Source organism: Beta vulgaris, chromosome 3 (assembly GCF_026745355.1).
Source record: "Beta vulgaris subsp. vulgaris cultivar EL10 chromosome 3, EL10.2, whole genome shotgun sequence".
In the NCBI taxonomy this organism is placed as follows: Eukaryota; Viridiplantae; Streptophyta; class Magnoliopsida; order Caryophyllales; family Amaranthaceae; genus Beta; species Beta vulgaris.
This window is the reverse complement of record NC_079204.1, coordinates 29,780,165-29,804,539: the sequence shown is the minus strand read 5'-3', so window position 1 is coordinate 29,804,539 and position 24,375 is coordinate 29,780,165. Positions and strand designations below refer to the sequence as shown.

General features: G+C 36.5%; 3 protein-coding genes across 3 annotated transcripts; 2 read left to right on the top strand and 1 right to left on the bottom strand.

The window, feature by feature from the left end:
* The first annotated feature begins 1,327 nt into the window (after positions 1–1,327).
* Positions 1,328–2,629, top strand: LOC125494046 (protein FAR1-RELATED SEQUENCE 5-like). The gene is made up of 4 exons (XM_057393344.1): positions 1,328–1,509; positions 1,623–1,692; positions 1,809–2,055; positions 2,232–2,629. The coding sequence occupies exons 1-4, from the start codon at positions 1,328–1,330 to the stop codon at positions 2,627–2,629; spliced, it is 897 nt and encodes a 298-aa protein (XP_057249327.1).
* A 20-nt stretch (positions 2,630–2,649) lies between these two features.
* On the top strand, positions 2,650–3,102 carry LOC130590788 (uncharacterized). The gene has a single exon (XM_057393343.1). It carries the CDS (start codon positions 2,650–2,652, stop codon positions 3,100–3,102), a length of 453 nt encoding a protein of 150 aa, XP_057249326.1.
* A 5,107-nt stretch (positions 3,103–8,209) lies between these two features.
* LOC109134322 (uncharacterized) lies at positions 8,210–11,336 on the bottom strand. The gene is made up of 5 exons (XM_057393342.1): positions 11,201–11,336; positions 10,649–10,897; positions 8,805–9,481; positions 8,427–8,601; positions 8,210–8,347 (listed from the first exon to the last, which is right to left on the bottom strand). Exons 1-5 carry the CDS (start codon positions 11,321–11,323, stop codon positions 8,210–8,212), a joined length of 1,362 nt encoding a protein of 453 aa, XP_057249325.1. The 5' UTR covers positions 11,324–11,336.
* Positions 11,337–24,375: the final 13,039 nt, after the last annotated feature.

Sequence of the window (24,375 nt, the reverse complement as noted above, 5' to 3'; positions counted from 1 at the left end):
TTTTGTTTGCATGGGTACATAATGGGTACAATCAAAAGAGTTTGGTCATATACATCATTGCTACACGACATGTACATCAGTGCTACACTACATGTACATCAGTGCTACACTATAAGTACATTAAATCTCAAGGACATTATTATATACAAGTTACGGAAAGTACACCTTTTTTTTACCTAAATTCTAATTTCACCCATGTGCTTGAATGTTATTGTGAATGTTTGGCATTGAAGAAGAGAGATTCTTTTAACTAAGTTGGAACTCATATACATTAAGTCTTTGCCATATGTACATCATCGGTAATCTACAAGTACATTAAATGTCTTATAAATATAAAAGTGATTTATATATATCTAATTAATTCTCATGAACCTTTCAATTAAGTTGTTTATTGTGTCTTTCAATTAAAATTTTGGTGTCCTTTTTCTAGATTAATTTGAAGATTTCATGGAAACTCAACCTATGATTATGGAAGACGCTAATCAACATACTCCAACAACACAAGTAGCAGGTAAATGATTGGCTTTCTCCTATATGAGAATAAGAATTTCAATCATAGATGTTTATCAATTTCCAAATTAAAAATTTCTCCTATATGTTAGTTTGTGACTTTTTGATGACTATTATGCTAGTTTAGCACTATATTAAAAGTTAGTGATATGACATAATTAGTTTGATGATACTAGTGTTCATATTTTCATCAATTGGTTAGATAATATTTCACTTGTCTAGTGTGTGCATAAGATAATGAAACTACTATATGCATTCTTGTCTACTGTTTTGCATAATTTAAGCTTAATTCATATATGATATATGCTTTCCTTTTCAGCTGAGAGTGCTCTAGTACTTAGTTCTTTCAGTACTAGTACATGGGTTACACCTAGAGCACGCCCTTTTGTTACCCCGGGAGGAACAAGGGAGTGGATGCCTTTGTGCTCTAATGAGTTAACACCTGTATTGGGGATGAAGTTTGATAGTTTGGAAGAAGGGATTAAATTCTATGATGCTTATGCTCTACATTGTGGCTTCAACACTCGAAAGTCAACAACTAATAAGAACAAAAGTGGTGTTGTTGCAATAAAATATTGCTTATGCAATAAGGCGGGTTTTAAAGAGAAGCGTAAGACAAAGAATGAGGATAAGCCCAAAGAACAGGAGGATGGAAAAGCTACTACTAGAAAAAGGTTGGTGACAAGAGTGGGGTGTAAAGCTCAGTTAGTTCTTAAGATTCGGGAAGAAGGTGGATATTTTGTGAAAAACTTCTATGAAGGACACACCCACCCTCTTTACACACCCAGTGTAGAAATTTCAGAAGCAAGGTAGAAAAATGACAATTTTGCACAAGAAGTTCGTAGTTGACAATTCAAAGTTGAATATTGGGCCAACAAAAAGTTTTAGAATCTTAAAAGAGAATGTTGGTGGATATGACAATATCGGAGCTTCAAAGCAAGATTTCAAGAATTTCTCAAGAGATCTAAAAGCATATATTGATGGCTCTGATGCTCAAATGTTTGTGGACAATTTAAAATGAAAAAATTGCTTTGGGGTGCCTTCTTTTATGACTTTGAGGTAGATGATGAGCAATGTCTTACTAAGGCTTTTTGGGCGGATCCCATTTGTAGGAAAAACTATGCTTTGTTTGGGGATATGGTCTCCTTTGATACCACTTATGAGACTAACCGGTACAATATGGTCTTTGGGCCTTTTACGGTGTCGATCACCATAAAAGATGTATCACATTTGGTGCCGGTTTCACTGCCAAGGAAGACATAAGCTCCTTTGAGTGGTTGTTTACCACTTTCTTGAAGGCAATGGGAAATAATGAACCCACTTGTTTGATAACGGACCAAGATCCGGCGATGAAAGTTGCAGTGAGGAAAGTGTTTAAAAAAACAGAGCATCGGTTTTGCATGTGGCATATAATGGAGAAGGTGTCGCTCAAAATGGACCGAGATCTTCTTAAAGAAACTGACTTTCATGAAAAGTTACGTTTATGTGTGTGGGACCTAGGATTGGAGCCTTTAGAATTTGAAGAAAAATGGAATAAACTGATTGGTGAGTTTAAGTTGGAAACACATGAGTGGCTAACTGAGTTGTATAAGATAAGAAAGCTATGGATCCCTGCTTATTTAGAGATTTATTCTTGGGTGGGATCATGAAGACAACTTCAAGGTCGGAAAGTGAAAATCATTTCTTTACCTCCTTCACTAATCCCCATGTTACTCTTGTAGAGTTCTACATGCGCTTCGAAACTGCAATGGATTCACAAAGACACTCACAAGCTGAATTTGACAATGACTCCAAGAATAAATTTCCAGAATGCAAGACACCATTACTCATTGAGAAGCATGCTTCAGAGGTGTTTACTTGCTCTATATTTTATCAGGTTCAAGAGGAGGTGTATAATGCTTGTTTTTCTTGTGGGATTGAAGAGTTCAGAAGAGAAAATGACTTGGAAATTGCCAAGATAAATGAGGTGAATCGTAAAAGAACTTTTGAGGTGGTGTTTAATAACACCAATTATGAAACGAATTGTTCATGCAAGATGTTTCAGAGACATGGCTTACCTTGTAGGCATATGGTTTGGGTATGGAAGGCAAAGAACATAACCATGATTCCCGATAAATAGTTCTTAACAGATGGACTACAATGGCAACAAAAAAGCCAATCTTTGACTTGGAAGGAAATATTTTAGACCAATGCACTAGATTGGTGGACAAGAAGAAAACTTTGAATGAGTTATGGTCTGAGATCTATAGTTGTGTAAGTGTGGCTGAGCAAAATGAAGAAGATCTCACTGAACTTGTTAAAAACCTTCGCGACTTGAGATTGGAGATGGAGGCCAAAAAGAGTGCAAACAACACTCGTAGCAAAACACAAGACATAGAGCTCCTAATTGGATCAGTGGCGCCTAGTGAAATAACCATCAAACCTCCAAAGATATCAAGTAACAAGGGTAGTGGCACTAGAAGTGGAAAAAGGATAAAGGGAGAGAGAGAGAAGGCCATTGAGCAACATCAAAAGAAAAAGAGGCTATGTAGCGCTTGCGGAGAGCTTGGATACCATGACCTTCGGAATTGCCCGTCAAAGATATCTTCATGATCTAAGGTAACTAGAAACTCATTTCTATTATGATTTTATCGATGTCTATTATGTTTATCGGTCCTTAGATAGAGTGGAGTGTAATAAAAAAACTGGTATACTGATGGATGGATTGAATGTACATCAGAGATGGCTTCAATGTACATCACTAATATCTTCAATGTACATCACTATGCAATGTGAGTCACTGATTTGTTTCTAAACTTAGATCATTTTTTGGTTAATATCTTATATTGCTTAATCTCTTTTTGTTCCTATCTCTAACACTAACAAGAGTTGCTGTCTTTTATTAACCAGAGGCTTCCTCATTTTCAGAACATTTCTGTTCCTGAATCTTTAACCCTTTTAAAGCCGAAATGACAAAAAGCCGAGGTTTTCCTATTCTCGAAACTTTTCCGTTTCCAGAATCCCAACCCTGCCTTTAAGGATAATTTTGTTATTTCTCGTTATGTGTCTGATACTTCATTACTTCTCCTAACGTAATGTATGTAGTATATTGTATTAGAACTGTAGCTACATTATGTACACTTGTCCAGTCTTATTTATATAGTCCTAGTTCATTTTCTGGCATGTTTTGAGTATGATATGAAATTCTGAATATCTGATGTATCGTTGAGTTGCAGATACGGTTGTTACGATTATGAATTTTCGAAATAGATTATGATTTAGGCAAGTCACCTGAATTGATGTGTCTGGAGGAGTTTGGAATTGAGGGAACCAGGAGGAACATAATCAAACAGAGTAACCCATTTCCAGTCAGGTACTTTTAGCTTCCTTTTCTTAACAGCAACTACTATGACTTGAACCACACTAGTCATTGGACTGCCCTGTGGTTTCATCTTCACATATAGCTTAGAACCCATTAGATACACCACGTACGCGACCAGCATAAGACCTGCGGGAATCCCCAATCCAATCGCCCAGCTTACATTGGTCTGTATGTACACGATCAATGTCAGCGTCACCATAACTGCAAAGCTAAAGCTGAGGAAGTACCAGTTGAAAAAGTTGTTTATCCCTTTCTTTCCTGACTCAATATTAGGATTAAATTGGTCAGCTCCGAAGGCCAAGTTGCACGGCCTAATACCTCCTGCTCCTACTATCATCAGTCCAAATCCACCGAGTAAAAATACCATCTGCCATGTGGTTGGCGCTGTACAAGAAGACTCATTGACTCCACAGTGGGGTGGGTGCAGCTGCTTGATCGTCGCTGTAAGAGCTATCATTAGCAAACCCTGAGAAACCATTAGTAAGATTTATTGGTCACTTATGAGATTTGCATAGATGGATTCATGATGAGATAGTGGAAATTAGAAAATCTTTATCACATTTGGCCAAAAGTTTAAATAAAAAATAATAATACCAAAGTCTTAATCAATAGATATATTGTATTAGAACTGTAGCTACATTATGTACACTTGTCCAGTCTTATTTATATAGTCCTAGTTCATTTTCTGGCATGTTTTGAGTATGATATGAAATTCTGAATATCTGATGTATCGTTGAGTTGCAGATACGGTTGCAGATACGGTTGAGCTTGGATACCATGACCTTCGGAATTGCCCGTCAAAGATATCTTCATGATCTAAGGTAACTAGAAACTCATTTCTATTATGATTTTATCGATGTCTATTATGTTTATCGGTCCTTAGATAGAGTGGAGTGTAATAAAAAAACTGGTATACTGATGGATGGATTGAATGTACATCAGAGATGGCTTCAATGTACATCACTAATATCTTCAATGTACATCACTATGCAATGTGAGTCACTAATACCTCGGTTTTTTGATCTAATGTTTTATGCTTTATGCAGCTTCTTGGTTGCCATGGACCTCTTTCACGACATGCAGCCGGAAGAGCTTTTCTAACAAGTGCTACCGCCACTGCATAAGAGACTTTAAACTTAGAAATTACTTTTGCTATCAATTAAGATTGGAATATTTTTTGGTTGAGTTTTCTGTTTTTGTTGCTTCCTAAGACTATTGCTAACCTGTTAAATTTACCAGTTCCATATACCATATGCTCTTTGGATGCTATGTAATGGATCTAGATGAAGCATTTTTTTTTCTGTTAAGAATTTTTATAGGCGTATAGCAACACCAAATGTCAAACTAGAGTTCGACAACAATTATATAATTAGCGGAACTGAGTTGTGTCTTGAATTAATTGTATACAACTTGGGGCGAAAAAAAAGGTGACAAAGTTTGAGGCTAATTAACTGATGGTTACAGATTTTTTGAGCGAGGTATTCTTGAGCTTTCTGGTTTATAATGATTGGTTTTGTATATGAGATTTGTGGTACTTGTGAGAAATCTTTTGACAAGCTAACTTTATCGAGGAAATCCGGATTGGCGACTTGTATTTGGATTCAGTTGTCATTGTAGCCTTAGTGGAATTGTGATGTGATTCATCTGGGATTTTCTTACTGATAATTTAATTTGAGGCTGATATATTGTGCTCAGAACAAAGAGCAATAGCAGGCATGGCTATCATCCAAAGTTTTCAGCTGTAATTGTACGTGCACTTATATGGAAATTGCTTGATGGTATTCTAAATGTCAATATTAGTATTTAAATAAACAACATTAATAGTTACTCTTCCAAATATTTTTGCTGGATGTTTTAAAAGAAATATTCTACTCCCTCCGTCTCATAATATACTACCTCCGTTTCCTAAAGATTTTCCTTGTTATTGTTACTATAGATACCAATGAAAATTAATTTATATGGGGTGTGGGGTGGGTAAAGTATGAGAGAGAAAGGGGTTAAGATATTACTTTTGCCATCAATTAAGATTGGAATATTTTTGGTTGTAGTTTTATGTTTTTGTTGCTTCCTAAGACTATTGCTCTCGTATACTCGTGTATCTTAAGTTTTGAGATTGCATATTATATCTATCACATTCCATGTTATCCTTGTTCCTTCCGGCCAAATTTTCACATGTTTATAGCCTTGGTAGTGTTCGTTAGTGATCTTATCCTAGGTCGACGGGTGAATTCCCTCACATATTATTTGGTATAGTTTTAAGCTGTAGAAAGTCTTACAATCTAGTTAAAATAGTTGATGGGATTAATCCTAAGGAGAGAGAAATTGAGTCGTTGATTTACACAAAAATCAGTTCAGATACAACAATACCATAATAGAATCAAACAAATAAATAGCAGAAGTTGGGGGCATCTTACGCTCGCCTAGTTGCAAAATTGAATAATCTTAGTTTCTAAACTTTGTTTTGTGTAATTTTGAGTGGTAATGAATCTAAAAAATTTCATAAGTTATCTATCACAATCATCCAGCCAAACACTCTTGGTTTCTTGTTTTTGTTCCACACGATTTTTGCAATCCTCTTGCATATTCATCAAAACTAATTCTGAACATAATCATGCCGGGGAAATCGTGAAACTTTTAACAAAAGTGTTAGTAAACAATGAGCATCCCACATATATGAGTATACAATACCATTACTTCCAAGTACATCACTGATGCCATACATGTACATCACCAAAGGCTCACAAGTACGTCAAAACTGAAATTCTTGTAAGTAACTCAGCTCAATTCATCTCCTTGACCTTCTTTAGCATAAGTTGTTTCACTACATTGGAGTCGTCCTTCAAGATCTCACAACAGTACTTGGCTCTCAAAGTTTTCAGAAAAAAAGCCTAAAAATAAACAAATATTAATTAACTTTAAAATCAAATATAACTAGAAAAAAACACCCTTAAAAAAATTTCTTACATTGTTTCTTAAGTTAGTATCCCACGAAGAAGTTCCTTGCGCCATATACATTTCCATATACCTCATTGCACATACACCACTATCGATATCATCATTCTCATTGGATCTCCATTGCATTTTGATTAGTTTTAGGTCGAAATTCAATACTTTTTCGGCTCTTGGATCACCGCTTGACTTCAAATAGTTAGAAAATGCCTTAGCCTACAAATGCACATTGTTAATGATGTTCTTTAAAATGCCTTAGCCTACAAATGCACAATGTTAATGATATTCATAAAAAGAATAAAGTAGTTGAGATAAATATCAATAAATTACCAATATTGTTGCGTAGCCACCATAATTTTCATCCAATATTCCGGTAAGCATCCTTTGGTCAATAATATCAATCTTGGAATGCTTGAAATTGAAACATAAAATACGTACCAACCCCTTTGAAGAATAGGGCAAAAAACCTGCGATAAGATAAGAAGGTACGGTTTTAAGTCATGGCATTCAATCATTAACCTTTGAAGAATATGTGATTTTTAACTAGAGTGTGTTTTGTACTCTCTAACATTCTTTTAATTCAAATCACAGATATAGTGATATATATTACAAAAAAAATCATACTTTCTGCATTCACAAATCTAATGATATTAAAGTGATTTCTTTAAAGCTACAAAGATTTGATAAGTTGGTACTCTGAACATTCTTTTGATTTCTGCACCTTATTCGCTACTAGGGAATTCACACAGAAGGGAACGAAGAATTCTCAACAAAAATACTACATTTCCCCTGATACAGACCAGCCCTATCGATACTCATCAATTACGATCATAACTATCCTCATCATATTATTAACTGTTTATTTATGGAGTTCTAAATAGCAGAATTGGAACTGAAAACATGCCACTCTTGTTTCTGACAAGCCGAACCGAAGCGACAGTTAAGTCCAAGATCAGAACTTATTCATCACTTGAGCTCAAGAAGTTGCTGCTACTAAAGAGTTCTTGTAAAAGATTTAATTAGTATGGTTTTCTGATTTAGACAACCAATGTATGAAATAAAAATTCTTATTATGGCCATTTTTGCTACTAGTTGCAAAATATAAGTGAGAAAATTCTATTGGCAGACTAACAAGTAGCTCATCATAAGGTTGGAAGATAAGTCTAACATGAGTGTCTTACTACTTAGTATATGGTCCTCTTAAAGGATTGGATCTACATAGCTCAAAAGTACATCACAGATGACTTATAAGTACATCACTTATGACTTATAAGTACATCACTAATGACATAAAAGTACATCATCGATTAAACCATAAACACATTAAACTCTCATATAGTCATAACTTAGGACTTGGTGATAAGTACATCATATTAGGCTAAAAATTAACTAATTACTTACAAGATCGACATCTGACATATCTCCATACTCGGAGCAGTTGAGCATGTTCAACAATCTCTTATGGAACTCAAGCTCACATTGCAGCACCGGTTTTTTCCGTCTAAGAAGTTCTTCAGTCAAGTTCACCTATAAATTAAATATAATAATTATTAGATAATTATCAAGACTTGGAACAAACTTAGATATTTATCAATTCGAAACTTACACAAGCTGTAGGAGGGATAAAGAATCTCTTTGGGGACCCCAATCCACGACCTGCTTCCTTCCGATTTAAAAGCAATGACCATATATCAATGATCCCAGTGTCCACATACTCCTCCAAAAGTGATGAAAAAAGATGGCGTTCACCTTGAAATCCTTTGTAATGATACAATACTTCACTGAAGAGACATGATTTTTTTAAAAAAAAGAAGAATGACAATGAATTGAAATTTGTAATGTATAAATAAAGCAATAAATTAGACAAAAGAAGTAACATAATCATCTTACTTTCTATCTCCGAATGTCAGAACATATTTGCAGATTTGCTTCTCAATGATAGTCAACTTCTTCAACACGTCAAACTCGATCATAATAAGGAGACCTAATTTGCAAAGGTAGGTTCTTTGGCTTCCTTAGAGGACGTTGTCTCTTATTTTCGAGTTTTCCCTCTAATTCCGTATCAAAATGTACAACTTTGTTCTTCCCCTTTTTGTTGCTTAGTCGACCTTGTAAAGCAACGACTATGGGTCTCTCAGTCTCAATCTCAGGTGCATCAATCTCAGCTGCATCAATCTCAGCTGCATTAGTGGATGAAATTAGATTGATATCTTTACTTTGAGGCGCTCGAACAAACGGTGAAAGGTCAAGTCCAAGGTCAAAACTAGGAACATCTGGTTGTTGTTCTTGTTCTGGAGTAGCACAAATCTCATTAGGAATGTTCGTTTTCTTCCTAGTTTCTTGTTGATTATGTGTTCCACAAGTCTCTTGATAAGCATTCACAAGAGCATCAATTGCTTCTAGAACTCCAGGTTCATCAAAGAAAGCATCATACTCGTCTGAATTTGACTTCTCATTAAGATTAGAAACAAAAGGCTCTACTTCCGGTTGAGGTTGTTGCTTCTCTGAGAATTTAGTGAACATATCAACAGCGGTGCTTTGTATTTTCTTTATACACTCACTACCCGGGTATTGTTTTTGAACCATGGAGAGAACTTGACCAAATTGAATAAAGTTTGTAGCTAAATTCTTTGTAACACATGAAAGGGTATCAATCAAATCCTGCAATATCAAATCATAGCTTATGTAAATTGGGGTACAATAAATCTGAGTTATCTCAAAGAAGTGGAGGATACTATTAAATTAAAGCAAAAAAATGAACATAGAAACATTTTGAAACAAGGAATAAAGAATAATAGTTGAACTAGCACAAAGGATGATAAGAACATTCTGTGTAAATATAAGCACTTCAGGAGGCAATCATGGACTGCATTATTTGATTTTGCATAAGATACAGTTTGGATTACTACTAGGAAAATCATGGAACTAGGGCAGCCTAATGGCTTGATTCTTTGGGCAGAAGTTCCTTACATGAGGTGGCTCATATCGCGAATGGATCTCATACAGGGGAACTGCATTTCTCTCTTTCGCATCAATGTGAGGACTTTGATCACCTTAATTCTTTGTATATATACCAAAATAAGTACACAAATCATCTTTATTTTAGCTTAAAAATCTGTGTTATAAAACTTTTAAATTGAGTCAAAGAACTCTTTAGAAGACAGCATTATATGTTATACGTCAATAAAATTATATCTTCACATTGTTTCTCAACCCATTTGCTTTTCTTTTACTCTAGGCTAAGATTCTAATTAAATAAAATTCAGATGTATCATAGAACTATTTAATAGATCATTGAGAATTTAAGCACTTTATTACCTTTATAGAAGTACATAGATTATGCCTCTCGAGACATCCTTAAACAAGTAAACAGGTGCATCACTTCATATTCTATTAGGTTCAGGTCTTCATTTAATAAAATTTGGTTAGTAATTCATATCAGGTGATATGGTATACTTTTTAGTTTTGACCAATCAATGAATATGAATCACTAAATGCCAACAAAGAGGTAAAAAGGGAATATAATTAGCTGACAGTATAAGGACCATACCCAGTCATGGCAAGCAACAACAAAGTGATCTTTTCCCCAGTGTAATCTAGCTAGCATTCAGTGTAATCTTTCACAAATTGCCTTAAATTTGCACGGGAATGAGAGTTTGGCACATACAATGCATACTCTAGCATTCTCGAGCTAAAAGGCATATAAAATAGGTATAAACAATTATCAAACACAAACCACCTAGCTAGAGTCCAAAGAAGACCTACACTTTCTAGAGAAGCACATCATTAAGTGAGAATTGATAAGAAACTAAGGAATGTGAGGTGTACCTCTGTAGATTTTCGTGATGACTCTCCTTGATCATTTGTTGTAGAATGGACTGGTACAATATCATTAATAATTGTGTCGGCATCACTTTTGATTCGTATAGGAGGCAAAATCCTTCCAAACCCAAAATTTCCGGCCTTTATCTCTGCCTTACATCTTTCTTCTATAGCCTTAGCGTTCCAACAACATAGAATCGGAGCCTTCCTTTCAATTTGCGATCCTATGAATTCCACCCTATCCAAGTAGAATAACTATTAAACAATAAAAAATGAATTAGTAATTATAAAAATACAGAAATAAATATATGCATATCAAAAACAACACGTACATCAGATTTCTACAATATGTACATCAGATTTATACAAATGTACATCATATTTCTACTATATATACATCACCAATACCACTTATTTCAAATATATATATACACCTTTTATGTACACCTTCTTAGGAAAAAGAATGAATCAAGCATATATCAACATGATACCTTGAAAAGCATGATCTAGAAACGTATTTTATAAATTATACAATAGATTATATGAAAGTGTCATTACCGTGAGAAATAATAGAGATCCCGTGAAACCAAATGGATTTTTCTTCCAAATTAGGATTGCATCGATTAGACAATCAATTGTATATTGGCACCAATCCATTTGACTTATTTCACTTGTGTGCATGAGTGAAAACAAAATCTTGTAGTTGCAAATTGATTCTTATGCCCATGCAAACACGAGGAAACAACAAAACAACAAAACTTCTCTTGAAATCATCTTCGGCCCCCAAAGTAAGAATCCTCTCCGGCATTTTTGTAGTTTTAGGGCTTCCTTTATCCAAACCCCATATACTCCTCCATTGTTCCAAAAGAATACTATATTCTTCATTGTCATCATCCTTTATTGCTTCCTTCACAGCCTTAGAACCCATAGGAAGTCCAAGAGTCACTTGCACATCTTCTCGGTCAATCGTGATCTTCCCATCTCGTACATATAATGTACGACTATATGGGTCAAAATTCTCAATAAGCCAAAGACTTAGCTTATTGTTTAGAGCGCCAAAGCCCAACTCAAGAAAAACACCAAACCCGATATCTTTTACCGCTTGTCTTTGTTCGGAACTCATCCTTTCAATCATAGAGTGAAGTCCGGATGGAGACATACGACTTCCAAACTTACGGACGTAATTTTTTCTTTCAACTTCCTCCATTGAAATGTGATGTACAAAACCAAACCTGATGAAAATCATATAAACAAATTATATAAACTCATAACTGTTATGCAACAAGTGAAATATAAAGTATGTGATATAGCTATAAGCATATATGCAACAATGTGAATGAATCAAATGAGTTAGTTACTTTTGTGATGATATAATTTTAGATTTTATTTTAGCTTTTATTTGCTCTATGCATACTGTATTTAGCTTGAGTGCACTGAAAGAATAAGTGCTGCTGAAGGGATCTTCTACACTCTTGTGGCAGGCTGTTCGGTGCCAACAAAACTCAAGTTATAGGCTGTTCGGGCATAGGTATCTTCTACACACGTACACGCACACCACCGCCACTTATAGGCTAATACTAGAACAATGGCAGAAATTGTCTCACAGACCAGGGAATTCTATGATCTTTCAGCAAAGCGTGCTTAATCATCTAGTCCAGATTTTTTCTAAAGAATACAAGCTAGCACGATCAAATCATATAACAAAATATATGCTCATTCATAAAACAAGTGACAAATTTTAGATATCTTCACCCTTTATTTTATGTCTCCCCAAAAACGGCTCTACAATTGAAGACTAAAATCTGGGCGTGCTTTCTGACATAACAAATTAAATTGCTCACAAGTGTTGTTACATGATGGAGTATGAATGTATCATGTATGATGATATTTGTGTCCCACATTATTTCAATCATAGAGTAATTTTTACAATTTTTTTTAGTGAACAAATTTGGGTTCTGTTTGCTGCAGCAGATTTCCTTTATAATAATGTGGCTTAAATATACATCATGAATTGGCTAAAAGCACATCACAAATTGCCTACAAGCACATCACTTTCAGTTCCCCTCAAAAAAAAAAGTTTCAATTTCAGTCTTTGTTTTCCCCTCTTTTTTAGGGAGGATATTGTGCAATAAAGAGTCCAAGTACCTTATTACGTACATATATTGTATCCATCTAACCTTAGATGTTTGCTGTACTACTGCACTCAGTCAATTAGTATTGCCACATCACTTTCATTTATCATAGGTTGGTAATTAGTTTATTATGATATCTTAGATCCTACAATTGACTTGTTGCCTTTTGACAGTTCTTTAATACATAATGTAAGATTTTTGATGATACTCTGTGGATAAAATCTTGAAATTTCTTCCTCTTATTGAGACTTACTCAATCTGATTTTTAGGTAGATCACCTTTCCTAATATTGCTTACAGGTGGAGTTGCTTCTGCATTCTAAATTTTTTACCTTAATGAAAAAAATTGTCGAATATAGTCGTAGAACATTTTTGTGGAAAACGAACCTTGATCTTCCTATGCTTGCCAAGTTGCCATTCAAATGCAATTACTCCTATCAACCCATTGAAGAGATAGAACATTGTTATAATACAAACTGTTGAATAGAAAGATATATGCTGCTAAGTAGCCTCCCAATTTGATATGCTGTTAGATTTCCTTTATAATAATGTGGCTTAAATATACATCATGAATTGGCTAAAAGCACATCACAAATTGCCTACAAGTACATCTCCAATTATACATGCTTAATATTAATTAGAATCAGAACCAGATTTTCAATAGGAGCTACCTCTTCAACATTTTTCTCTAAAATCAGAACAATTCTCTCTCCTCCTAATTTACTCTCAATCATAACACCTCTGCTTCACTCTTCATTCTTTCTCTGTAATTTACCATGTAATTAAATCATTCTTCACTTTTATCATTTTGTTTTCAATTTCTCATATGACTGTTTCATAATTCAAGGCGCAAACCCTAGAATAATTTTCAACGATTTTCGAAATTTTCTCAAAAAGATTTTAATGGCAGAATTTCAGTCCAGAATATCGACCTTAAATACGTTGATAATTTGTTTGATATGATCGATTTTCGAGATTAAGCTTAAAAAAAATCCTCAAATCCAACAAATAACTACAAAACTAAGATTGAAAAATCCGAAAAATTACCACGTTAAATCTTCTTCGAGCTTCAATGGAGAACTTTGAATCTTGTTTGAGCTTTCGTTGAGGAAAAATTGCTAGTTTTGAATGTTGTTGGAGCTTCAATTGTGGACGAAAATGGTGGTGGCAAGCAATTGTAAGTCACGAAAATGGTGGCAAGCAATTGTAAGTCAGTGAGTTTCTTTTGCACGACCGTTTTTTTGGAATCAGTGGTTTTCTTGGTATTAATGATACCCAAAAACCCAATAAATGAAAACCGTTAGATTAAAAAGATCCAAAGGCTTATATTTGTTCTCATATAATTAGCTTTTCTCATATAACTATGGTATTCTCACATGAGCCTAAATCTATATATATATATATATATATATATATATATATATATATTATATATATTATATATATATATATATGTATGTATGTATGTATGCAAAAAACATATTATTGATGAAACTTTTGACATACAGTACAACGAGGAAGACTGGTCTGGGAAAAGGACCATCCCAACAACTCCCAGCTAATGGTGCTGAGAAGACCGCCACCATTGGGGTAACAATCCGCACTTCCGAGCTGCTAGTTGATCATGTTAGAAATTTTGGGCTTAAAGTTTTGGTGTATAATAGTGGAATGTTTTATTTATAAAAGGAAGAGAGAGGATTAGTGGAACATTACAACTTGTATTTCTTCATTAACTTGCAAACTTCACAAATTACATATATATACTTGACTAAGTCGATGCTTTTCTTCCACCGACATTGAGATGATAATCTCTATGAATTTTCTAGATGCCCCTAAGCTATTCTTCATAGTCCTATTCCTATATCATCATCTTACTTCCTATTATTTTTTCTCTGATATTCTAGATAATATTAGGCTAGAATTTCACTAGATTAGTTTTCATCACTCCCCCTAATATGAAAAATATTGTACTCCAAGTTGTTTTATGAACTGGAAGAACTTCTCTGTTGGAATTGCTTATAGTGAATATGTATCCGAGCTGCTCCCCTGTCTTACGTAATTGTTGCTCGATCTCTTGTTTGTCTACCAACTCTAGGATGAAATGATGTCCTATCTCAATGTGCTTCGTGCGGCGGTGAAAGACTGGATTCTTTGTCATGGCTATTGCAGACATGTTGTCGCAGTAGATAATTGTTGGTTCTTCTGATGTATGTTGTTGATCATCGATAATTCTTCTAAGCCATACTGCTTGACATGCTGCACTTGTTGCTGCTACGTATTCTGCTTCTGCTGATGACAGGGCTACTGATGCTTATTTCTTCGATGACCAAGATATGGCCTTTGGTTACTAGCTAGAAGACGTAACCACTTGTACGCTTTCGATCGTCAATGCTTCCGGCCCAATCACTGTCTATGTATCTTGTAAGCTTGTGATTCTCCTGTTTCGTACAAAATTCCATAACCTTTTTGTTCCCTTGACGTATCTGAGAATCTTTTGTGCTGCTTCCAAGTGAGCTTTACTTCGCTCACTCATGAATTTGGATACTATGCTGACAGCAAGTACTATGTCGGGCCTAGTATGTGTGAGGTAGATGAGAGAGCCAACCAGACTTTGATATATTGATGCATCGACCTTCTCTTTGCCATCGTTCTTAGATAGCCTTTCATTAAGTGCCATCGTCTAGCCAATGCCTTGCATTCATGTTGATCTTCTTAAGTAGGTTGTCTGCATATTTCTCCTGTGAGAGAAATATTCTTCATGGCTTTGCTAGACTTGCATGCCAAGGAAGTACTTCATGGCTCCAAGGTCAGTCATTTCATATTCCGACATCATTGTCTTCTTAAATTCTACATAAAGGCACAATATGAGAAAATCTTGTGATTCTTGGGACTTGATGTAGAGTGATGGCTCACTTGAGCTTTTTGTAAACCCATTCTGAAGTAGGTAGCTATCTATTTTGCTATTCCAGGCCCTGGGTGCTTGTTTAAGGACATAAAGGGCTTTACGAAGGCGGTATACTTTGTCTTCTTTGCCTTCGATGAGATATGTTTGCGGTTGCTCAACATATACTTCTTCTTCGAGCTCCCCATTTAGAAATGCTGACTTGACATCTAATTGAAAGACTGGTAATTTAAGTTGAGCAGCAAGAGCGCAAGGACTGACCTGATAGTCTTCATGCGGACAACATGAGCATATGTCTGGTTAAAGTCCATCCGTGGTTGTTGGGAGTAACCTTTTGCAACGAGACGTGCCTTGTAGTTCTTGATGGAGCCATCTTTGTTATACTTTACCTTGTAGACAAATTTGAGACCGATGACTTCTTTATCTTCAGGTTTCTCAACAAGCTTCCATGTGTTGTTTTTCTCGATCATCTTGATTTCTTCATTCATGGCCTCGACCCATTTATCTTCTTGTGCTGCTTCCTGAAAGTTTTGTGGTTCGCTAGTGAAGAGAGCCATGATATCTTGATTGCACTGGAAATCCTCCAAGTAGCTTGGTTGACACCGATCTCTTTATGGACGCCGCACTACTAGAGCTGGACTATGGGAGCTAGTTTGTGTGATTCGACTCACCGATCTTGAGAATGTTGTTGGAGATCTCGGTGATGATGGACTGGATGATGGTTGCGTTGTTGGATGAGTCGGACCTTCATCTACACTTGAACTTGGTTGAAGAAAATCTCCTTCATGTGGTTGAGATTCCTTCTCCATCAACGTCCATTGTGCTCCTTTCGTCGAAGATGACATCTCTTGAGATGATTAATTTCTTGGATTCAGGCTGATAAAGATGATATCCTTTAGATTCGTCACTGTATCCAATAAGGATACATTTTTCTCCTTTTCCATCGAGCTTTTCCCGATTTTCTTTCGGGATGTGGACATATGTTATGCAGCCGAATACTTTGAGGCTCCACTCTTGACTTTCTCTTATGCCAAGCTTCTTAGGGTGTCATACCCTTTACTACTTTCGCGGGAGACTTATTGAGAATATACACTGCAGTATGGACAACTTCAGCACAAAAATATTTTCGCAATTTCTTTGCTTGCATCATACTACGGACCATTTCATCAATTGTTCTATTTTTCCTTTCTGCAACACCATTTTGTTGAGGTGTGCGTCTTACTGTTAATGCTGTTTCGATTCCATGCTCCTTACAGTTGCTGTTAAATTCTATACTTGTAAATTCTCCCCCACGATATGTTCTTAGAATTTTTATAGAGTGCCCACTTTGTTTTTCTGTGAGGGCTTTAAATTGCATGAAGTGGGAAAATGCTTCTGATTTTTGCTCCAAGAAATAAACCCACATCATGCGAGTGAAATCATCGACAAACAATAGAAAATATCTTTTTCCACCAAGAGACAGATTTTTGGTAGGGTCCCATATATTTGCGTGAACGAGCTATAATGGAGCTCTGGCCCTCCTAGAAGAAGTAGGAAATGGCAATCTATGTATTTTGCCATATATACAACCCTCACATATTTTTCTTTCATTTGTTATAGGGGAGACTCTTTAATATTTTTTGAACAACTTGGGCATCTTTTATTTTATCTCCATTAGTTCAGATTTGATTTATAATATTTGTTAATCGACTAAAAAACTCTTGAATTGTTTCATTTTCCGCCATTAATAAATTATCAACGTCTCTCCACGAAGATTGGAGTTTGAAGAGTATTACCTTTTCGGAGCCCCTATATTTTGTCTCCTGGATGCTTCAAGCCTTCTTGGCCGTTGTAGCAACCATAATAGTAGGGAGGATTTTTTCATCTACTCCACGATATATTAAGGATAGGGCATAATTATCTCTGATTCGATTTTTTTTATATTGCTTTCGTCGTGTTTCATCCCAAGTAGCTTCTTGGATTATATCATTTGGTGTTCATAACCATTTTGTAGTAACTCCCACAAATCTTGTGAGATATATATGGATTTCATTTGGATAGACCATTGTTGATATTTTTCTCCCTTAAATGCGGGTACCCAAATTACTTGGGGGTAGTTAAATGTCTTTGGGGTTGAAGTGTTTGGGGGAAGTCCTTTTAATTTATGTGGTGTTTGGTTTTTTTTAAGGGAGTTGGATTATTTTGTGTTTGGTGTACAAGTTTTATGGGAGTATGATAATTTGTATAATATAGTGGAGGCTTTGGGATTATATTGGCTCAGATACCACTATTAGAAATTTTGGGCTTAAGGTTTTGGTGTGTAAGAGTAAAATGTTTTATTTATAAAAGGAAGAGAGAGGATTAGTGGAACATTACAACTTGTATTTCTTCATTGACTTGCAAACTTCACAACTTACATATATATAGTTGACTAAGTCGGTGCTTTTCTTCCATCGACATTGAGATGATAATCTCTATGAATTTTCTAGATCCCCCTGAGCTATTCTTCATTGTCCTATTCCTATGTCATCATCTTACTTCCTTTTATTTTTTCTCTAACATTCTAGATAATACTAGGCTAGAATTTCACTAGATTTTTCTAGATTAGTTTTCAACAAATCATACTTGACATTCACAACTCTCAATTATTATTTAATAAACTACTATTATACATTCACTTGCAGCGAGAATATAAAGTCCAAATTCAATCCGTAAAACCAAAAATCACTAAATGCTATCTTGAAACAATTTATCTTATACTAAGACTCCGGAGTATACGATAAGGGAACATAAAAATCTTTCTTCATTAACCATCACATTCTCCCAGATATCTCACTTTCAACTTTACCCCTTTTATGCTCATGGTACTTGAATTACTCTTGTCAAATCCTCATACCTGCAAAATTATTTATAATGAACTTCTTCCCCACCAGGACAAGTTCCAAGAATAAAATCACCAAAACTGAGTACGCACTGTCCAACTAGAAATCATATTGGTGGCTTAAAACGTATTTACATAATTAAATTTACCGTACAAGATGTTTGGTTTCAAGATATAGATAAATCATAATGAGAAAATAATATAACTTATAACTTATACTTGTCCGCAATTTACTGTGTTACTTGTTAAAAATAATAATACGAGTATCTCACAACATAAACAATATATACTTTTAATTCAAGGAACCATGAAAATTCCAAAATCAGTTCTAACTATAACATACTCCAAGACATAAAAATACCTCCCACTTATGTATTTCAAATGTAATCACATATAATCAAAGTGTGTATCTCCCACGTAGCTAACTCCTTTAATAAATTCGTAACGTATTTCTTAGGAAACCATTCCCATCTTCAATACATCAAATGTCTCAACTTGGGCGATTATCACATTACTTCAGGAATCAAGTTTAAAAAGAACTTTCCATGAAATCGCCTGCATATTCAAATAGATTTTATATTTTCTTTCAAAAATCACATTATACCGGCGAACAAAACACGAATAGAGTTGCATCTAGGTGAATTCTCTAAGTTATATACTGCTTGCAAGACTTTTAAGGACATGTTCCCAGAATATACAAAATACAGATTCAGAATGTTGTTCATCACCGCTATACCAAAATTTCATAAGACCATCAAAATAAATATTTATAATTTATAATTCATATTTATAAACACAATCTCATAATACCCAAATCTCCAGCGGCTTCTTCCCCTTATAGAAACAAAACCAATATACATAATTTTTAAATTCATATTTTCTGAAATTCTGATTCATAATTATTGAATTCGCTATTACACCCAAATCTCATAATAAAAATTTAATTATAGTACTCCATAAAAAAACTTACATTACTTGATAAACATAGTCTATTAGAGTTTCCAAGAATTTAACGTAAATCAACCTTTGACAAAATCTATTTGACAAAAATTACTTCATACTTTAAAAGAATTATAGTCCAATTCCATAAGTGTATTACTCCCCCCGTCCCAAAATATTCTTGACATTTATCAAGGCACGTAGTTTTAGATGATAAGTTGTTGTTTGGTTATCAATTGTTATTCTATTGAAAAGTAGATATGATAGGAGTTAGTAGTTAATTAAAGTAGTATTATTTTATTTTAAGGAGAGAGAATGTGGGCCATGGTTAGAGTTGGTAGGTAATAAGAGTGGTATTATTTTATTTGAAGGACAGAGAGAGGGTGTGCGAATAGTTAAAAAGTAGAATTATTAAAATAATAGTGGGTCAGATTCCAAAATAGAAGTGTAAAGAATATTATGGGATGGATAAAAAAGAAAAGTGTAAAAGAGTATTCTGGGACGGAGGGAAAGACAGTGGATTCGCGTCGGATACAAGTAGATAACCCTCCTCCCATAATTGCAACAACCATCATCTTGATTGCAACTCAGATTCAATAAACTCTCAAGCAAAGTCGGGTGGATATGGTTGCCACTCTCGTCACGAAGAGATCATTCTTCCCTCCCGAGATGCTCAGCCTAACCGGTTGGGACCTAAACAGTGGGAAAGACCGTTTCTAGCATCAAAGGCCACCTTTGCCAGGGAGAAGCAAGCTACTCATGCCTCTTAAGGTTCTCCAAAGGTAATGGCTCTCAGCAACCCCAAGATGCCTGTCAGATAATAAATGAAAGCACTTGAAGGAGGTTGTGATGTCAGACGTGTTATCAAGTTACACACTCATCCTTAGGTGCCCACTTGATCAAAGCTAAGGGCATGTAGTAGGTCATAAATGCTTACTCATCAAAGGCACCTACTCATCAGTGGTACCTGCTCAATCAAGGTCCCACTCATCCTTGGGTGCTCACTTAGCTAAGGGCATGTAATAAGCCTTAGGTGCCACTCATTAGGAAGAATCAGGATGATTAGTCCCCCGAGTGGAGAATCTCTCCACAAACAGCTCCTCGGTCATGAGAGGGGGTGTCTCACTAACATAGTCGAAAATGGCTAAGTACATTTTATTGACACATTCATGACGTCCAAGTGGTGACGCTCAAAGTCACCCATCTCCTTCATATCCGAACCCCCTCGGCTCGGGCGTACCCCTCTCGACCAACTTAGCGTGCGCGAGTTACCTCCATCTAAGGACGACCCCCCTTAATCTAAAGAACCAACTCGGATAAAGAAAATGAGTCCCACATCAAAGCACCTAACTCGAAGCGAGACATAATCCCGAGTCCCCCACTCCCCTCTCACGACTGGTAGGCTACCTTTGAACATGGATCTTTCTCGATTTACGCTGGACCACAGTCGTGGGAAAGAATGATGCTATCTTATCCATTCATCCAACATGGGGCTAATCACTTGAACCCTCGTTGCTGGACAAATAAATATGCTCAAAGGAGGAAGGATGGGGATAATAAGCCTTAAGAGTCGAGAATTTCTCCATCAGCACCTCCTGAGTCATAAGAGGAGCGTCCTACTAATTTAGCCCATAAACGGCTAAGTATCGTTAACTGGTACCTATTCGATATCCGAGTAGTGTCGTGAGACCTCCTCGGGAAACATGGAGCTCCAAAACTTCCCCGAGTCGAGAAACATATTCATTGGCACCTCTCAGTTCATAAGATGTGTGTTCTACTAACTTAGCCAAAAAACGGCTAAGAATTGCTAATTGATACCTACTCGATATCCGAGTAGCCCTGAGACCCCCTCGGGAAACATGGGGCTCCTTAGCTGCCCCGAGACGAGAAGCTTATGCATTGGCACCTACTCAATAATAAGAGGAGTATCCTACTAATTTAGCCAAAATAAAGCTAAGGACCTGCCTCGGCCACTTGGGGCTCAAAGCCCACAACGTGTCAACGAGTGTCCCATGACCTCCCTTGCTCGGTCCCTTGAGGAGCTTCACATGACCTCCCTAGGCATTTTGAGGAGCATCACATGACCTCCCTAGGCATTTTGAGGAGCATCACTCAAATGCTTAGACGAAATAAGGCTAAGGACTTCCCTTGGCCACTTCAGGCTCATAAACCCCTAACGTGCCGAGGATCGTCCCATGATCTCCATCGGTATCTCGAGGAGCATCACATGATCTCCCTCAACATTTCGAGGAGCGTCACTCAAATACATAGCAGAAATAAGGCTAAGGACCTCCCTTGGCCACTTGAGGCTCATAAGCCCCCAACATGTCGAGGAGCGTCCACTACCTCCCTCGGCATCACGAGGAGCGTCACATGACCTCCCTCAGCGTTATAAGGAGCGTCACTCAAATACTTACCCGAAATAAGGCTAAGGACCTCCCTCAACCACTTGAGGTTCATAAGCCCCCAACGCGCCGAGGAGCGTCCGCCACCTCCCTCGGCATCTCGAGGAACGTCACATGACCTCCCTCAACATTTCAAGGAGAGTCACTCAAATACTTAGTCGAAAATAGGGGTAAGGACCTCCATCGGCCATATGAGGCTCATAATCCCCCAATGTGCCGAGGAGCGTCCACGACCTCCCTCGTCATCTCGAAGAGCGTGACATGATCACTCCCCCAACATTTCGATGCGCGTCACTCAAATACTTAGCCGAAATAAGGTTAAGGGCCTCCATTAACCACTTGAGGCTCATAAGCTGCCAACGTGCCTAGGAGCGTCCACGACCTCCCTAGGCATCTCGAGGAGCGTCACATGACCTCCCTCGACATTTTGAGAAGCGTCACTAAAATATTAGCCGAAATAAGTCTAAGGACCTTCCTCGGCCACTTGAGGCTCATAATCCCCCAACATGCCGAGGAGCGTCCCATGATCTCCCTCGGTATCTCGAGGAGCATCACATGATCTCCCTCAGCATTTCGAGGAGCGTCACTCAAATACTTAGCTGAAATAAGGCTAAGGGCCTTTATCGACCACTTGAGGCTCATAAGCCCCCAACGTGCTTAGGAGCGTCTATGACCTCCCTCGGCATATCCAGGAGTGTTACATGACTTACCTTAGTGTCACTCAAATACTTAACCGATATAAGGCTAAGGACCTCCCTCGACCACTTAAGGCTCATAAGCCCCCAACTTGCCGAGGAGTGTCCACGACCTCCCTCGGCATCTTGAGGGAGGACGTCACTCAAAAACTTAGCCGAAATAAGGCTAACGACCCACTTGTCCACTAGGAGACCCCCATCATTAGTGGAGTCGCTCTCATGCTTTGCCAAATATGGCTATGTACTTCATTGAAACCTACTTAGACAATATGGGGCTCATTAGCTGTAACACCCCGTCCTTCTATTACTAAGAAACTTAACAATATCTACTTTAAATTGACTAAAATACGTTAACGGAAATAACATCACGACAATTATGCTACTCTAAAACATTAAATAAAGGTAAACTCAATGGAAGTTTTGTTAGCTTCGAAAGTAATATCTCAAAACATAATAATTCTAATCATAAAGGAACAACCCAAAATCATGGTCAAAACAGAACATCATCTAAAAACTACGAGACATGCAAGTTTCCCAAAAAAACTCAAATTAGTTTAATTATCCTTGTGACCTAGCATAATATAAGACTCTCAATTGTCTTTATAGAATTCATCTACTAAAAAGACTATGAGCACTTGAGCAGGTTCCTCTCATTACCGAACCACACTCTACTAGCCCAAGCAGTCACATGTCTAGAGGTCATTTCCATCTGCAAAAATGTATTAAATGATTCCACAGTCAGTGGGGAGTAACAAGCAGTTCTCCCAAAACAAAAGAAAACAAACTGTAATTTAGATATAGATTAATACGAAAGGAAACTATAAGGACAAGACAGCTATAGCATGTATCCAAAATTATAAAAGCTCAGAGGTAATACAATGGAAAGTAAATATCAACTAAATAAGATACTAATATATAAACCATCTCAAGAGTACTTAAATAATGTTAAAAGCATAGATAAAATAAGTTATTGAGTCAGAACTCGAACGCCAGTGAATCGCAATTCAGTTCCTAAGGTTTGTCATATCGCAATCTCTAGGTGAGTCTATGGGCTTACGTTCCCCATTGCCTGTGTCTAAGGATGGCGAAACTCCCGATGCAGGGTAGAACACGCAAAACTCCCTAACCTCTCGGATGACAACAATTAACCCAAGTTTACCCTTAGTTCGCAAACCACATGGTAGCATGTTCTGCACCGTGGACTACATCTATCCCACCAGATGTTCTTATCTAAAAAAAAAGTCTTAAATAACATAATAGCGTCATTCATTTCAAAACTAATCCTCAAAAGGGATGCCACCCGACCTTATACACATAATTCATCAAAAAATAACACTTCAAAATTGCTCAAAATAGTAACTTACAAGCTTGCAACAAATGTCTCAAACACCAAACACTATGAACACCACTAAGCACCAACAATGATAATAAAAGAATTTTTACAGCACTAAAAGTATCAACCATAAATGAATCATAACATATAAGATCACCAACTTCAAGGAAAAACATACGTACAAGCACATACGTAAAATCATACAACATAAAACTGTGCGCTCGAGGCAAGACCTTGCGCTTAGCGCCAACCTGTGCGTCTGGTGCACGAACCAAGATGCGTCTAGCGCCGCCACCAATTAACATCAAAGCTCATTAAATCAGCAAAATGTACACGATTAGCCATTTTTACAAAGACTAAATGTAAATATAGTGATACTCAATTATAACCACACTACTCAAAAAATGTAAAAGGTCTCAATTTATTTCCGTCTATTAAACCCTTAAATAATTTTAAAAAATATCCTCA

Excerpts from the sequence above, each read along its gene's own strand:
- LOC125494046 (XM_057393344.1), top strand. The coding sequence starts at position 1,328 with ATGACAATTTTGCACAAGAAGTTCGTAGTTGACAATTCAAAGTTGAAT. Across the intron at positions 1,693-1,808 it reads AGACTAACCGGTACAATATG|GCAATGGGAAATAATGAACC; the intron begins GTCTTTGGGCCT and ends ACTTTCTTGAAG. Across the intron at positions 2,056-2,231 it reads AAAATGGAATAAACTGATTG|AGTTCTACATGCGCTTCGAA; the intron begins GTGAGTTTAAGT and ends TTACTCTTGTAG.
- LOC130590788 (XM_057393343.1), top strand. The coding sequence starts at position 2,650 with ATGGCAACAAAAAAGCCAATCTTTGACTTGGAAGGAAATATTTTAGAC.
- LOC109134322 (XM_057393342.1), bottom strand. The coding sequence starts at position 11,323 with ATGCACACAAGTGAAATAAGTCAAATGGATTGGTGCCAATATACAATT. Across the intron at positions 10,898-11,200 it reads GATCTCTATTATTTCTCACG|TTATTCTACTTGGATAGGGT; the intron begins GTAATGACACTT and ends ATTGTTTAATAG. Across the intron at positions 8,348-8,426 it reads TTATCCCTCCTACAGCTTGT|GTGAACTTGACTGAAGAACT; the intron begins GTAAGTTTCGAA and ends TTTAATTTATAG.